Genomic DNA, 13,910 nt, shown 5'->3' with positions numbered 1-13,910 from the left:
CCAAGACTAGAAATGGCATGGGTCCCAAACTAGGAGTATAGAACGGCGGGAGGGATGGAAGGGTGACTGTGGCTTAGGGAGTCCCGGCGCGAAGAGTCCTACCTCCTAGTCTTATCACACCATCCCCTGAAGAGGTTACCCAAATTGCCTATAGGGAATTGGGACACAGACTGCTCTGGCTTCTTTTGTGCTGAACAGGGACACAGGGTGAGGCAATTGGGATACCCCTTCAGTGGGTGGGTCTATGTGGTGATTTGAATGAAAATGTCCCCCATAGGCTCCAAGTATTTGGACATTTTGTCCCCAGATGGTGGCGCTGTTTTGGAAGATCTTAGAAGGTGTAGCTATCCTGGAGGAAGCACATCACTGGGAGTGGGCTTATAGAGTTCTTAAGCCTTGCCAGATCTCCAGTTTCTCTCGTTTCCTGTGCCTGCTGGAAGATGTAGAGCTTAGCTTCCACTCTCCCTCCAGCCATCTCTGCCACCATGCCTCCCTGCTGTGATGGACTGTAATTCCCCTGGAACCATAAGCCATGTGCTCAAATAAACTCTTCCTTCTATGAAGTGCTTTGGTCAGTGTTTCTATCACAGCAACAGAAAAGTGACTAATACAGTAATTAGTACCTGAGAGTGGGCTGTTGGCTATGAAGAACCTGACCACGTGGGGTTTTGAAGAAATGTGGAAGACTTTGGAAGGTTGGGCTAGAAAAGAGGTTGATTGCTGTAAGTGAAGCCTAACAGGCCATTCTAGCAGGTGCCTGGAAGAAGGTAGTGCTGAGAACAATGTAGTTCCAGAAGGAAATAAGGACTTAAGTAGCACTTGGGATATTTTGGCAAAGAGTCTGGCTGGAGTCTGCCCTCCACCAAAAAGCTTGCTCAAGGCTAAGCTGAAAAGCAATGGCTGAAGAAATTTCAAGATGGCCTAATGTAAAAATGGTGGGGTGGCTATTTTGGTAAATATTATGCAGATCTACAGTGAAAAGGAGCAAATGGGGCAGAAAGAAATACAGTTTGGATTGAAAAAGAGCACTAGGAAGATAAATGTTGGAGCCTTGGCCTGTGCTGGAGAGGATCCCTTTGATAAAGAGATTAAAGTAATTAAAGAGGGGCCTAGAGATTCAAACTTAAACACTGGAGAGAATGCCTCCAGGGCAAGACCACACCCAGTTAAGCCTCCAACTTGTGAAAGGAAAATGCTGCAGGGACCACTGAGGAGAAAGCTTCTAAAATAGAGCATGCTGGAGTCCATCCCAAACTTGCAGTCAAACCTGGCAGTGTTGTTCACCTGGTGCAGTTTTAGAGGCATGAAAGATGCAAGGGTGAGGGGGTCATCAGTTCTTCCTCTGCAGTTTCAGAGAGCCACTGAGGCCAGGCAGCATGCAGCAGGGGTGCTTCTGCATAAAGAAGGCCCTGATAGGCCATTGTGTGAAGCTGTGACAGTGAAGCCTGGTTGGCAACAGAGACCTCAAGAAGACATTTGTGATGCCAGAACTGTGAGGCATCTGCCAAGAAGACCTGCATACAGGGAGTGGTACCAGCCCAAGAGAGAGATGTATGTTGTATGCAGCAAAGCTGAAGAGGTTGAGCCATCTAAGCCCTTTGGAAGTAAAGTCCCAGAAGTCGGACGTTGACCTATTGGATTTGGTGTTTGTTCTGCTTTAGTCTAGTATTTCCTTACTATGCTTCTATCCCTCCCTTTTGGAATGGTAATGTGTATTCAGTTCCACTGTATGTTGGGAGTATGTAATTTGTCTTTTGCATTTTATGGGGGCTTACACTTAAGATATTTCCCTGAGTCTCAGAAGAGACTTTGGACTGTGGACTTCTGAATAGTAGTGAGACTAATAATGACTATGGGGACTTCTAAAGTTGGGCTAAATGCATTTTGCGTTTTATATGGTCATGATCCTATGGGGGCCAAGGGGTAGAATATGGTGGTTTGAATGAAAATGTTCCCCCATAGGCTCCAAATATTTGGACAGTTTGTCCCCAGGTGGTGGCCCTGTTTTGGGAGGCTTTAGGAGGTTTGGCTATCCTGGAGGAAGCACATCACTAGGGATGGGCTTAGAGAGTTCTTAAGTCTTGCTGGATCTCCAGTTGCTCCCTTGTTTCCTGTACCTGCTGGAAGATGTAGAGCTTAGCTTCTGCTCCCCCTCCAGCCACCTCTGCTGCCATGCCTCCCTGCCCCGATGGACTGTAATTCCCCTGGAACCATAAACCATAAACCATAAGCTCAAATAAACTCTTCCTTCTATAACTTGCTTTGGTCAGTGTTTCTATCACAGCAACAGAAAAGTAACTAATAAGTCTTTCTAAAAGACTTCCAGATTGAGTAACTTTTAACTCTAGGGAGAAAATAAAGTCCTTGACTGATGCCTAGGAGACGAGAAGGAGAAGTGAAGGCAGGTGTAGTTAGCATTACAAATTCTAGACAGGGGTCCAGAAAAAAGTCAGAACAGGGCAAATTTCAAATGTTCGTATCAGAGACCATTGAAATTTCTTGACAAGAGCTTCCAAAAGCATCCCTCCATTGGGTTCCTCCTCATTTTTCTTTTGTCTGCCAAGACTGGACTCAAGAGTGATGGACTCAGGATTTGTTTTCAGGCAGCTATATCTTTTAACTTGGATGAAGTCCCTGTGGTTGGGCAGGGGTGCTGGAAATGGATCCTAGATTCTCACTCATACTAAGCACTGCTCTAACTCTGAGCTACCATCCCAGCCTCAACAACCAATGTTCATTTTCTAATCCTTCTGTGGTTACTGTTTTTTTCCTAATTTCTGTATGTTTTGGTGTGCTATTTGTGTTAGCTTTTCTGAACTGTCTGGTGACCCATGAGTATTCATTCACATTCTAGACCTAGAAGAAGGTCAGATGAGTAGGCAGGGCTTATGCATGAGTGAGGCTTACTCCTTGCTTGGATTGCATTCTGACTTTTTCTGGGGGTTTCCCATATACTAGACATGGGTCATTTCCCTTTTTTAAAACTTTTTTGTAATTTCATACCACAATTCTTAATCAAATTTAGACACCCCCCATGCATATCCCCCCACCAGACCTCATGTATTCTGCCATACATGTTAAGTCTACATGTTAAGTCCTGTCTACTCAAGCATTTGTACCCAGATGTCCTTCAGTGTAAATTCGTCCACTGGAGTCTAGTCAGCCCGACTAGAGATCATATGTAAGGCATACTCTCCCTCACCCAGTAACACTCAGTCTCCAATGTTCTCAGTCTCCCATTTCTCTCCTCACCTTCTGGGCCCTTGTTTAATTGAGTTGGCATGGGTCCTGTGCTCATAGCCATCATTGCCACAAGTTCACATGTGTAAACTTCCAGGGGCCAAACAGCCTCTGCTTTCCTGTGTTCATGAACCAGCCTTGGCTCTTACAATCTTTCTGCCCCTCTTCTGCAGTGGTCCCTGAGCCATGAGTGGGTGAGGTTCAATATAGGAGTCCTATCCAAGGATACATACCCCACAGTCTCTTATTCTTTAGAACTTGGCTAGTTGTGGCCTTCTGTTGTGTAAGGAAGCTTTACTGGTGAGACTCGAAGGATGCATTAGTTTTCTCTCTACCTCTTCTTCAGATATGTTCCATGAGCCTTAGGTATAGAGGTTTAACTGTAGATGTGTCACCTAGTACTGGGCATCTCTCAGATGTATATTCTCTGTGTCTGGCCATTTGTGGAATTCTGCAGTAGCCTCCATCTGTTGCAAAAAGAAGCTTCTTTGATGAGTGGTGTACAGTATGCTTCTCCATAAACATAAGGATCCATATTTAGCATATGGTAAGAAATTTTATTTGTCTACAGATATGAAATAAGGTTTTCTCTAGGATCTGTGTCCTCCCCTGTCATGTGTTTACAGTGCCACCCATGAGTTCACTCCCATTGAAAGGACTTTAAGTCCCATTATATAGCTGTTGATTGGCCCCCAGATAACAGTGCCACTACTGCACCAATAGAGGTAGTTTGGCACGTGGGTCATTATGGTTATTAGGCTTTAGGGTTGGGTTGGACCATTGATTGTTTTTCTCCCTTGGCAGTTTGCATCCCATCATCCAGCATTATGATCGCTAAACTTCGGGTAGAAGGCCTCCAGGTCATTCCTAGTCCATTGCTTCAAGTCCTGTATCCGATGTATGTCCTGTCTTCAGCAGTAGGGTCTTATGTACTAGTTCTGGGAGATAACCAAGAGGTTTGGCAGTAGCCTGTGTTATTTTTGGAGTCTCCTGTCACCAACCACTCAAAGCGAGATCTCTTCTATCTGGCACTGTGTTCTGTGCCAAGCAGTTCTCAGGTATACATATGCACTAATATTTACACACTGTATGTGCATTTCTCAAGGGGGTTTCGGGGGCATCACATTTCCATCTGGGTTTCCTAACCCCCAAGATTCATTTATCTCTACTCTTTATCCTCCCAGACAGCTTCCATCTTCCCTCCCCAGTTCCAGCGCCCCCGTTGTCTCCACCCTGTTCCCAATAACACCCACCTCATACCATCTCCCTCTCCTGAGTTCCCTCCCCCACACACATACCATGGCCCTTTGCATGTCCCTCCCTCCTCTCCTCTCTGCCAAACAATCCTACTTTCCCTACCTCCCCCCAGTAACATCTGCTCCCTCCTATCCTCCTCTTTCGGGTTCTTTCATTTCCTTTACCTCCATGTATCCTTTTGGGTTCTTTCTTTTCCTTTACCTCCATGTATCCTTTCCATATTCCTGAATCCTGATGTTACATCAGAATATATATATTCACATATAAGAGATTGGTGCTACAATCTGCAAATGAGGGAACACATACATTGGTTGCTTTTGTGCATTTGTGTTACTTAATAGAACACTCTCTAATTCCATCCATTTACCTGCACATTTCATCTTTTCTTACTGCTGAGTGGAACTCCATTGTGTAAATACCACACTTTCATCATCCATTTGTCAGTTGAGGGACATTTAGGTTGTTTCCATTTCTTAGCTATTGTGAAGAGAGCAGCAACAAATATGGATGTACAGTATGATGAGTCCTTTGGGTATATGCTAAGGAGTGGTATAACTGGATCATATGGTAGGTTCATTTTTAGTTTTTTGAGAGTTCCCCACACTGCTTTCCATAGTGGTTGCACAAGTTTGCATTCCCACTAGCATGAGGTCACACTGATTTTTTTACCTTAATGCCTGAGCAGCTGGTGTTCAATTATAAAGTCCTTTTCTGTGCCTAATAATTATTTATTATTTTTTGATGTTTTTGTTTTATGTGTATGAGTGTATTATTGCCTGCATGTGTGTAAGTATACCCGTATTGTGCAATGCCTGTGGTCAGAAGGTGTAGGATCCGCTGGAACTGGAGTTATGGATGGTCATTAGCTGTCATGTAGGTGCTGGGAACCAAACCTGGCTCCTCTGCAAGAGCAGTCAGTCCTCTTAACCACTGGGCCATCTCTCCAGCCTGACATGGATCTTTTCTTTTTGGTCATTCTATTTCTCCAGCAAAATTATGTTCTACTGTCCTATTAGGGTGGTGTAAGTCTGACTGCTGGGTAGAAGAAGGAACTTACATTTAGTGATTTGACGTTTAGCCCCCAGCCTCCCTTCCACTCCCTCTATGGCTCAGTTTCTCCAAATAACAAATGCCTCATCTGCTGTAATTGTAGCTTGAGTATGAAACTGAGGAATCTTTCAAGCTAGCTCCTCATTCCTTCCCTGTTCTGTTTTGCTCCTTGTTCACCTATACCTTCTGTATCACATGAACCAGTGGCCCCTGAATTTTGCCTGCCCTGTCAGCTTACTTACCTGTACCAGCTCTGTGTCTGGTGTCACCCAGCTCTCTACCATTGAGTCAGTTACTGCCACTCTATTTTCTGTCCTCATAGCTATTTACATTTTGAGGAGGGAAATAAATTTGTATTAATCATAAAGAAATTTAATAATGGAAATAGTCATAACTAAAGCACTAGGATCACTGAAAGATTTTATAGACTTGCATGTTTTCGAAGAGAAGTTAAGGGAGAGTAAAGTATAACCCATGGTAAAGGACTATGAATATCATCAAAAACAGAGAAAATAGGGTCACCAGAATTGGAGGCCAGCCTGAGCTACATGTGAGTTCATTCCAGCAAGGGCTATATAGTGAGACCCTGTCTCAAAAACAAAAATTTTAAAAAAAGAAAATTCCACAATGTAAAGGTACTGAGTAGGGCCTGGAGATGGCTCAGCACTCACATTGGGCAGCATTGGGGGGGGCGTCTTTTTGAGACAGGGTCTCCCTGTAGCCCCAGCTGGCCTAGAACTCACTATGTAGACCAGTCTGGCCTTGAACTCACAAAGATCCACCTGCCTCTGCCTCCCGAGTGCTGGTATTAAAGGCATGTGCCACCACACCTGGCTACATTGGGCAGCTTGTAACTGCTGTAACTCCAGTATACTTCTGGCCTTCTTGGGCCCTGCACTGACATGCACAAACCCACACTCAGGCATACATGCATACACATTACTAAAATCTTTAAAGTTGGCAAGAAAGCAAGCTTTAGGATGTTCATACCCAGTGGAATAAAGTTGGTCATTCAACTAGTAATCTGCTATTTTGATACTTATGTAATAAATAAAATCACCAGGCATCAAACTTCAATAAAAACTCTTCATCGTCTTCAGCATACTTTATTGCTTCTGAGTGTTTATTTTTTGTTTGATAGCATTCAGTCAACAAACAGCCAAAGAATACTGTTGAATATAATGGCAGTACTAAGTAATGATATTGCTTGCAAAATTGGGTAAAATTAGTTTTAAATGGCTGCATACCAGTGAGCTACTAAATAAAAATAATAAACATAATCACCAGATGCTATTTGATTTTTAGAAAAGAACACCCTACGTAGGAAGTCTATCATTAATCTGCACTTTTAAGCAGTTGCCAATCATATTTGCCAATATAAATGCTCATTTCAAAATGTACTACTTTGAAAATTGATTCATGTCTCAACACATTAGCTGTTGAGATTTTAATGTTCTGAGATTAAGAAACAATCATAATTAACATGTTGTATGACTAATTCTTAGATATAAATTCAGCTCTCATTTGCAGAATATTTGGAATTATAGAATCCTGTCACTGAATTCCTGGCTTGACTCTTGCTTCACTTAAAAATACCTAAGGCTGGGTGTGGTGGTACTTCTTCGGTTATGACTATTTCTTTCCATTACTAAATTTCTTTAATCCCAGCACTCTAGAGGCAGAGGCAGACAGCAGATCTCTATGAATTCAAGGTCAACTTGGTGTACTTAGTGCGTTCCTTGCCAGCTGGGGCCACAGGGAGACCCTGTCTCAAAAAGGCCAAAAGAAAGAATAAATAAAGGTTTTTTTTTTTAAATGTTAAAGAGTATGTGAGTTAAATACAAAAGTGTAAAAACTGCTTAGACTATCTGCTACTGATGTAACCAGTTACTGAAATGAGTGGGCAAAACTGCTTTGGGAATCCTTGCTTGGATTCCTCTTGTTTAGTGATAATCATTTATTTAATAAATATGTAAAGTAGAAACAGAAACAAAGGAAGAGAAGAAGCAGTATAGGGCCCTAGTGCCAGTGCATAGATTTGTAACTGTTTCTTCTTACAAAGAATTCACTGGCCTGTGATTATAGCACAGAGTGGGGATAGGAGGATTGTTGGAAGTTCAGGGCCAGTCTGGTCCACATAGATTTCCAGACCAGCCAAGGCTACATAGCAAGACCCATCTCAGAAAACCAATAAAAGAAAATGAAGATGAGGAGAAATAGGCATAGGGGAAAACGAATTATTCACATTTATACATACATTAGGGCTGAGAGGAAGACTGTACTTTTCTGACCCATACTGAAAATTAGCTGTGAGAAAGGAATGCATGCTCTTGCCTCCATAGGAAATACTATCCTAGTATGGTAGAGCAGTGCATTCAAGTGGGAACAAGACACCTGGGACTGCCCTGCAACATGGCCAGTACTTTATCTTTTTCCGACACCAACTGTACTTTCTCATCTTGTGTCTACTTGGGCCTTAATCTATATATAACACTAGAAGGTGAACAAGTGGTTAATGACTTTCTTTTTTCTTCTGCTTTTTCGTAGATTCATCCAGAAAGTACCCAGAAGAAACTTCCTGTCAGAAAAACTGAAAAAGCAGTATTTGTAACACTGGAATTTGTGGATAATTTGTTTAAAATGGCAGAAAATAATGAAAATAATAGTAAAAATGTAGATGTAAGGCCTAAAACAAGTCGAAGTAGAAGTGCTGACAGAAAAGACGGTTATGTGTGGAGTGGAAAGAAGTTATCTTGGTCAAAAAAGAGTGAGAGTTGTTCAGATGCTGAAACAGTGGGTGCTGTAGAGAAAACTGAAGTTCCTTTAAGGAGCCAAGAGAGGAAGCACAGCTGTGCATCTATTGAGTTGGATTTAGATCATTCCTGTGGGCATAGATTTTTAGGACGATCTCTTAAACAGAAACTGCAAGATGCTGTGGGGCAATGTTTTCCAATAAAGAATTGTAGCAGTCGGCATTCTCCAGGGCTTCCATCTAAAAGAAAAATTCATATCAGTGAACTCATGTTAGATAAGTGTCCTTTCCCACCTCGATCAGATTTAGCCTTTAGATGGCATTTTATTAAACGACACACTGCTCCTATAAGTCCCAAATCAGATGAGTGGGTAAGCACAGACTTACCTCAGAGTGAATCAAGGGATGCTCAGCTAAAACGAAGAAACATGGAAGAAGATATAAACAGTTTCTCACATACTAATATTCAGCCTTGTGTCATAACTACCAACGATGTTTCATGTAGAGGTGGTCACATGACTGGCTCTATGATGAACCTGGTTACAAATAACAGTATAGAAGATAGTGATATGGATTCCGATGATGAAATTATAACACTTTGCACAAGTTCCAGAAAAAGAAACAAACCCAAATGGGATATGGATGATGAAATCCTGCAGTTGGAAACACCTCCAAAGTACCACACCCAGATTGATTATGTCCACTGTCTTGTACCAGACCTTCTTCAAATCAATAACAATCCGTGTTATTGGGGAGTTATGGATAAATATGCAGCTGAAGCTCTACTAGAAGGAAAACCAGAGGGTACCTTTTTACTTCGAGACTCAGCACAGGAAGATTATTTATTCTCCGTTAGTTTTAGACGCTATAGTCGTTCTCTTCATGCTAGAATTGAACAGTGGAACCACAACTTCAGTTTTGATGCACATGATCCTTGTGTCTTCCATTCTCCTGACATTACTGGGCTCCTAGAACATTATAAGGACCCAAGTGCCTGTATGTTCTTTGAACCACTTTTATCCACTCCTTTAATTCGGACTTTCCCCTTTTCCCTGCAGCATATTTGCAGAACAGTTATTTGTAATTGTACAACTTACGATGGCATTGATGCCCTTCCAATTCCTGCGTCAATGAAACTATATCTGAAGGAATACCATTATAAATCAAAAGTTAGAGTACTCAGGATTGATGCACCAGAACAACAGTGCTAGGAGAAGGTTAGGAACATGGCAGTTACATACATATTTTCATTTAATCTTTTATTTTTCTTATGCCTCATTAAATTTTCTACAAAGGCAGTTAAGAGTCCAAAATAAAACTTTAAATTTTACTTCCAGATCAGTTTATTTTTTTTATGATACACTAATTGTTATAATAGATATTTTTAAGCAAGTGTTTGGTTTTGTTTTTATCATGCAAATTGTATATTTTCCTTAATTTATATATGGTCCAGGAATATTTGAAATTTGAAGGCATTGCAAATACATTTGAATATTCTGTATTTTTCTTTAAAAATAATCTTCTGTTCTTTTCTACATGTAAAATATTTTGCTAATCTACACTGAGTATTCCTGTCACCTTTAAAAGTTTCTTTGTCACCTTTTCATTTTAGAGTTCATCAGTAAATATTAGTGCTGTTATTCATCCATTATAATGTAACTGACTTTTGTAATTTGCTAACAAGAATATTAGGTAACACAACACTTTAAGTGAAAATTCATGTTTTCATTGGGTTAAGTTTTTTTATTAATCTAGTCAATGAGAAATGAACTTTGATGTTCTGGAGGGGTACATTTGTTCTATAAGGTGGCAGAATCATTTGTTACTTCCAAATAGATCTTCTCAATCTGGAAGCGCTAAATCATATTCATAATATAAGTTTTGTTCCTTTCTTCCTGGAAGCTGTATAAAACAAAACAAAATACCAGTGTTAGAAGTTTGTAGTTGCTAAAGCAGCTAGAATTTTTCTGTATTTATGAGCTGATGCATCCACTTAGTTCTTTTATACTGTTACTTTGGCAGAACTATACGGTTTCTAAACTCCAAATTTCCATTGATAACCAGAGTCCCTAAGTAGTTTTCATTATTTTGAACTGAACTTAAATAAAAATTAAAAGCAAACATGGAGCTCAACATTTAGGAAGCTTAATATTGCCTTTGATCTTCACATGCCAAATAATTATCCCTGTCTTCAGAATTAACATGTCTTTAATGTGGCTTCAAAAAAGAGAAGGCAGGGCTGGAGAAATGGCTCAGCAGTCAAAAGCACTGTCTGCTCTTCCAAAGGACCCAGGTTCGATTCCCAGCACCTACATGGCGGCTAACAACCATTCATAACTCCAGTTCCAGGGGGATCCAGCACCCTCTTCTGGCCTCTGCAGATTTTGCATGACACAGATGCACTTGCATACATGCATGCAAGACACTCATACACATAAAATTTTAAAAATAAGTCAGAAAAAGAGAAGACATTTTAATAGTTACATGATATAACATGCTAGACAATAGTACAAAAATCATGTTACTATCTCAAGGATAGGTCACTCAGTATTTTTAGAAACATCATTGCCTAGTGTAACTAATAAGACCAATGGAGTGATACATAATTTCTTCCCTCAATGACTAGACAAATTGCCCAGTTTTTTCCTGGTGAGCTGTCTAACCCCATATTTAAATATTGTTTTCTGTTGTTGCTTTTTGTTTTAGACAGTGTATCACTTTGTAGCCTAGGCTGGCCTCTAACTTGAGATCCTCTGGCCTCAGCCTTACCCTCTCGAGTTCTGGGATTACAGATTTCCTGATGTTAGTTCAGCTATATTAGAATACTTGCTTCTACCTGGGTTGAAAGAACTTTGGCTCAATTTCCAAGTTAAAACCTGTTCCTTGCCAGGTGGTGCATGTCTGTAATCCCAGCTCTTGGGAAGCAGAGGTAGGAGGATTGCTGCAAGTTCAAGTCCAGCTAGATATATATAGTGACACCTTGTCTCAAACAAAAATCCAGTTGTTTCTTAGTTCCTTTTGCATTTATGTTGAGTTAGCCCTTCTCCATTTGAAGTGCTGTTAATGTAAAAATGGCATTCTCCAATCATAGCTTTAGCTGGGCATGGTACTTCATGCCTTTAATCCCAGAATTTGGTAGGCTAAGGCAGGAGGATTGCCGTGAGTTCTGGGACAGTCTGTGCTACAAAATAAGACCGTCTCAGTGCCCCCCACAAAAAACATAAAAAAGAAGAAACTTTAAATTTGAACTTTTAAAGCTTTAAATTGTTCAGCAGTTAAAAATAAAATGGGAAAAAGCTGTTACCATTCTCTATTTTTTTCTCGGTGGTCTAAAGATTGTCTTGGTCTCTGCAAGAGGTAGCCACTAAGGGCAGACCTCTTGTAGCTGTGATGAGGCTCAGAACATCAACTTCACTGTCAGGATAAATATCCCTTCTAAAGATGATAGTGACCTTTTCCCAAAGTAGAAGTATCTCCTACTACCTCATCTTTACTGTGGCACTGTTGTAGATCACTGATGCCCGTCTTCCTAACCATAAAACGTCATTCATAACCATCTTTGGTGAAAGAAAATTTACAGTGTTGGTAAGACTCTACTCATAACCATAGCTTTTTATCAGAATTTGATAAGACTTTCTGTTTCTGTGAAACAATTATTTTAAATATTTTTCTTTTAAAAGTAACTTTTTATCAGTATAGAAATATCTAAGGGATAATTAGCTTATGAATATTCTGTTAAAGGTAGTTTTATACAGAAAAGTGAAATATAATGTCTTTTATAGTGGCAAAAATTAGTGTTTACATGAAAGTCGGGATCTAAGTAGATTTCATATAATTAAACTGATTGCTTATGATGTATTTTCTCTGGCTTTTATTTTTTTCAATTTTCAAGGTATTAACAATTTAATATTTTCAAAGTACTGCCATATGTGTAGCTTTGAAGTGTATATTAAAGAGGACAGGGAAGAAATAGTTTGTATCTTTCAGGACTCTGAAATGGCTTGTGTCTTTCCTTTGGTACCTGATACAATGAAAAGAAATTTGGAAGACTTGGGAAGGAAGTGATTTACTGTGAAGGACAAAGAAAGGAGTAATAGTTCCTTTAAAACATTAAGGGATTACTCCTTGCCTGTGTTTTTGTGAAGAACATCAGTATTTGGAAACTCCTAAAAATGTTTAAAATATATTTATTGGATTAAATAGTTAAAATTAATAAATTTTAAGAATTTAAGGAAATATAAATAGAAAATTTTGTAGCTCTAAGTTGAATGTCAGGAACATTTGAAAGTATCAATTCCAGTTGAAAAGAGCATTCAATATGGAGGAATTGTGTAGAGTTTATTGATAAGAGAGGATGGAGCTAAAAGAAACAAGATAAAATATTAAAATTAAGAATGTAGGCATTGCCTTTGGGAAAAGCTTTGATGGTGAAAGGAAACTGCAATCAATAATAGATAGTCTGGACCAGACACTAACTGCTTTGGGACTCATTCTACACTAATCAGGAAATTAACTTGACTTTTGTATTTTTCTCTGAAGCTTTTCAAGACATACTCCCCTATGCTCTTTCTTAAACTTATAATATCTTGAGTCATGCTATAATTCCTGAAATATACTGAATGGATTTTTTTTTTCAGTTGAGCATTTTTTGTGAAGAACTGTGAACTTTCTTTTATATGACCATGCCACCATAAATAATTCATAAAGAGACTGTTAATTTAAGGGGAGACCTAATAGATTAAAGGAAGCTTTTAGTCGGCCTGTGGCTAGATTTATTGATTTGGTGATCAAACCTGTTTTCTTTCCTGAATTTCAGCTAATGGCTAAATGTGGTCAAAGAATGGCTTTCAGTTAAAGTTTTGACTTATTATAAATAATATAAAGTGTTTTAGTAATTAGAAATCCTTTAAAAAGTAGAACAAATGTGGCAAATACTACTCATCATCTTTTTATAAGAAAAACACATAAACCTTTATCATTTATTCATGAACTAAAGCCATTAAGATAAATCAAATTATCAACTTCCTGTCTCTGAAGTTTGGATCATTTTATAGATCCATGTAATAGAGTACTTCCTTCCTGTGAAACAAAAGCCTTGAGATCTCTTACCCTCATCATTAAAAATATTTATTGTCACTTTTTAGCTACAATCAGAATCCAGTAGACAACTGTATTTTTATTTTGGCAAGGCAAATTTGACAGAATTAAGACATTCCTGGAGACAAAATAGTGTTTAAAGTAGCCTTTTCATTGTTAGATAATTTCCTCTCAAACAAAATATTTTAAGTTAAGGAACTTTTTGTTTCTACTTTGATGAAACAGAAAAACTACCATTTTATTTAAACAATCAGTTTTATATTCATTTTTATTTCTAAGAAACAGAAAGCACAAAGGACATTTCATATTTGGTGGCCTATTACAAATAAACACTGCTACAAGCCTGTCTGTATACAATTTATTGCATTGAAACATTGAGCATAAAATCAGGGTAAATTTTAAAAGAGGTTGGCTTGTACATAGAATAAGAAAGTAATGGAGATGGTCATGGTGGCACATGCCTTTGCTCCCAGCATTTGGGAGACAGAAGTCTACATAGACCCTGCTCAAAAAA

General features: G+C 39.3%; 1 protein-coding gene across 1 annotated transcript in view; it reads left to right on the top strand.

The window, feature by feature from the left end:
* Socs4 (suppressor of cytokine signaling 4) overlaps positions 1-13,910 on the top strand; it is a 21,178-nt gene extending 7,268 nt beyond the window's left edge. The window contains exon 2 of the mRNA XM_008839540.3: positions 8,095-13,910. Within this exon, the coding sequence (XP_008837762.1) occupies positions 8,188-9,510 (1,323 nt within the window). The 5' untranslated portion in view covers positions 8,095-8,187 and the 3' untranslated portion in view covers positions 9,511-13,910. The remainder of the gene's footprint in view (positions 1-8,094) is intronic.

The sequence above is a fragment of the Nannospalax galili genome, unplaced genomic scaffold (assembly GCF_000622305.1).
Source record: "Nannospalax galili isolate Female #2095 unplaced genomic scaffold, S.galili_v1.0 scaffold336, whole genome shotgun sequence".
NCBI lineage: Eukaryota > Metazoa > Chordata > Mammalia > Rodentia > Spalacidae > Nannospalax > Nannospalax galili.
The sequence above is the reverse complement of the archived record's forward strand: the minus strand, read 5'-3'. Positions and strand labels throughout refer to the sequence as shown.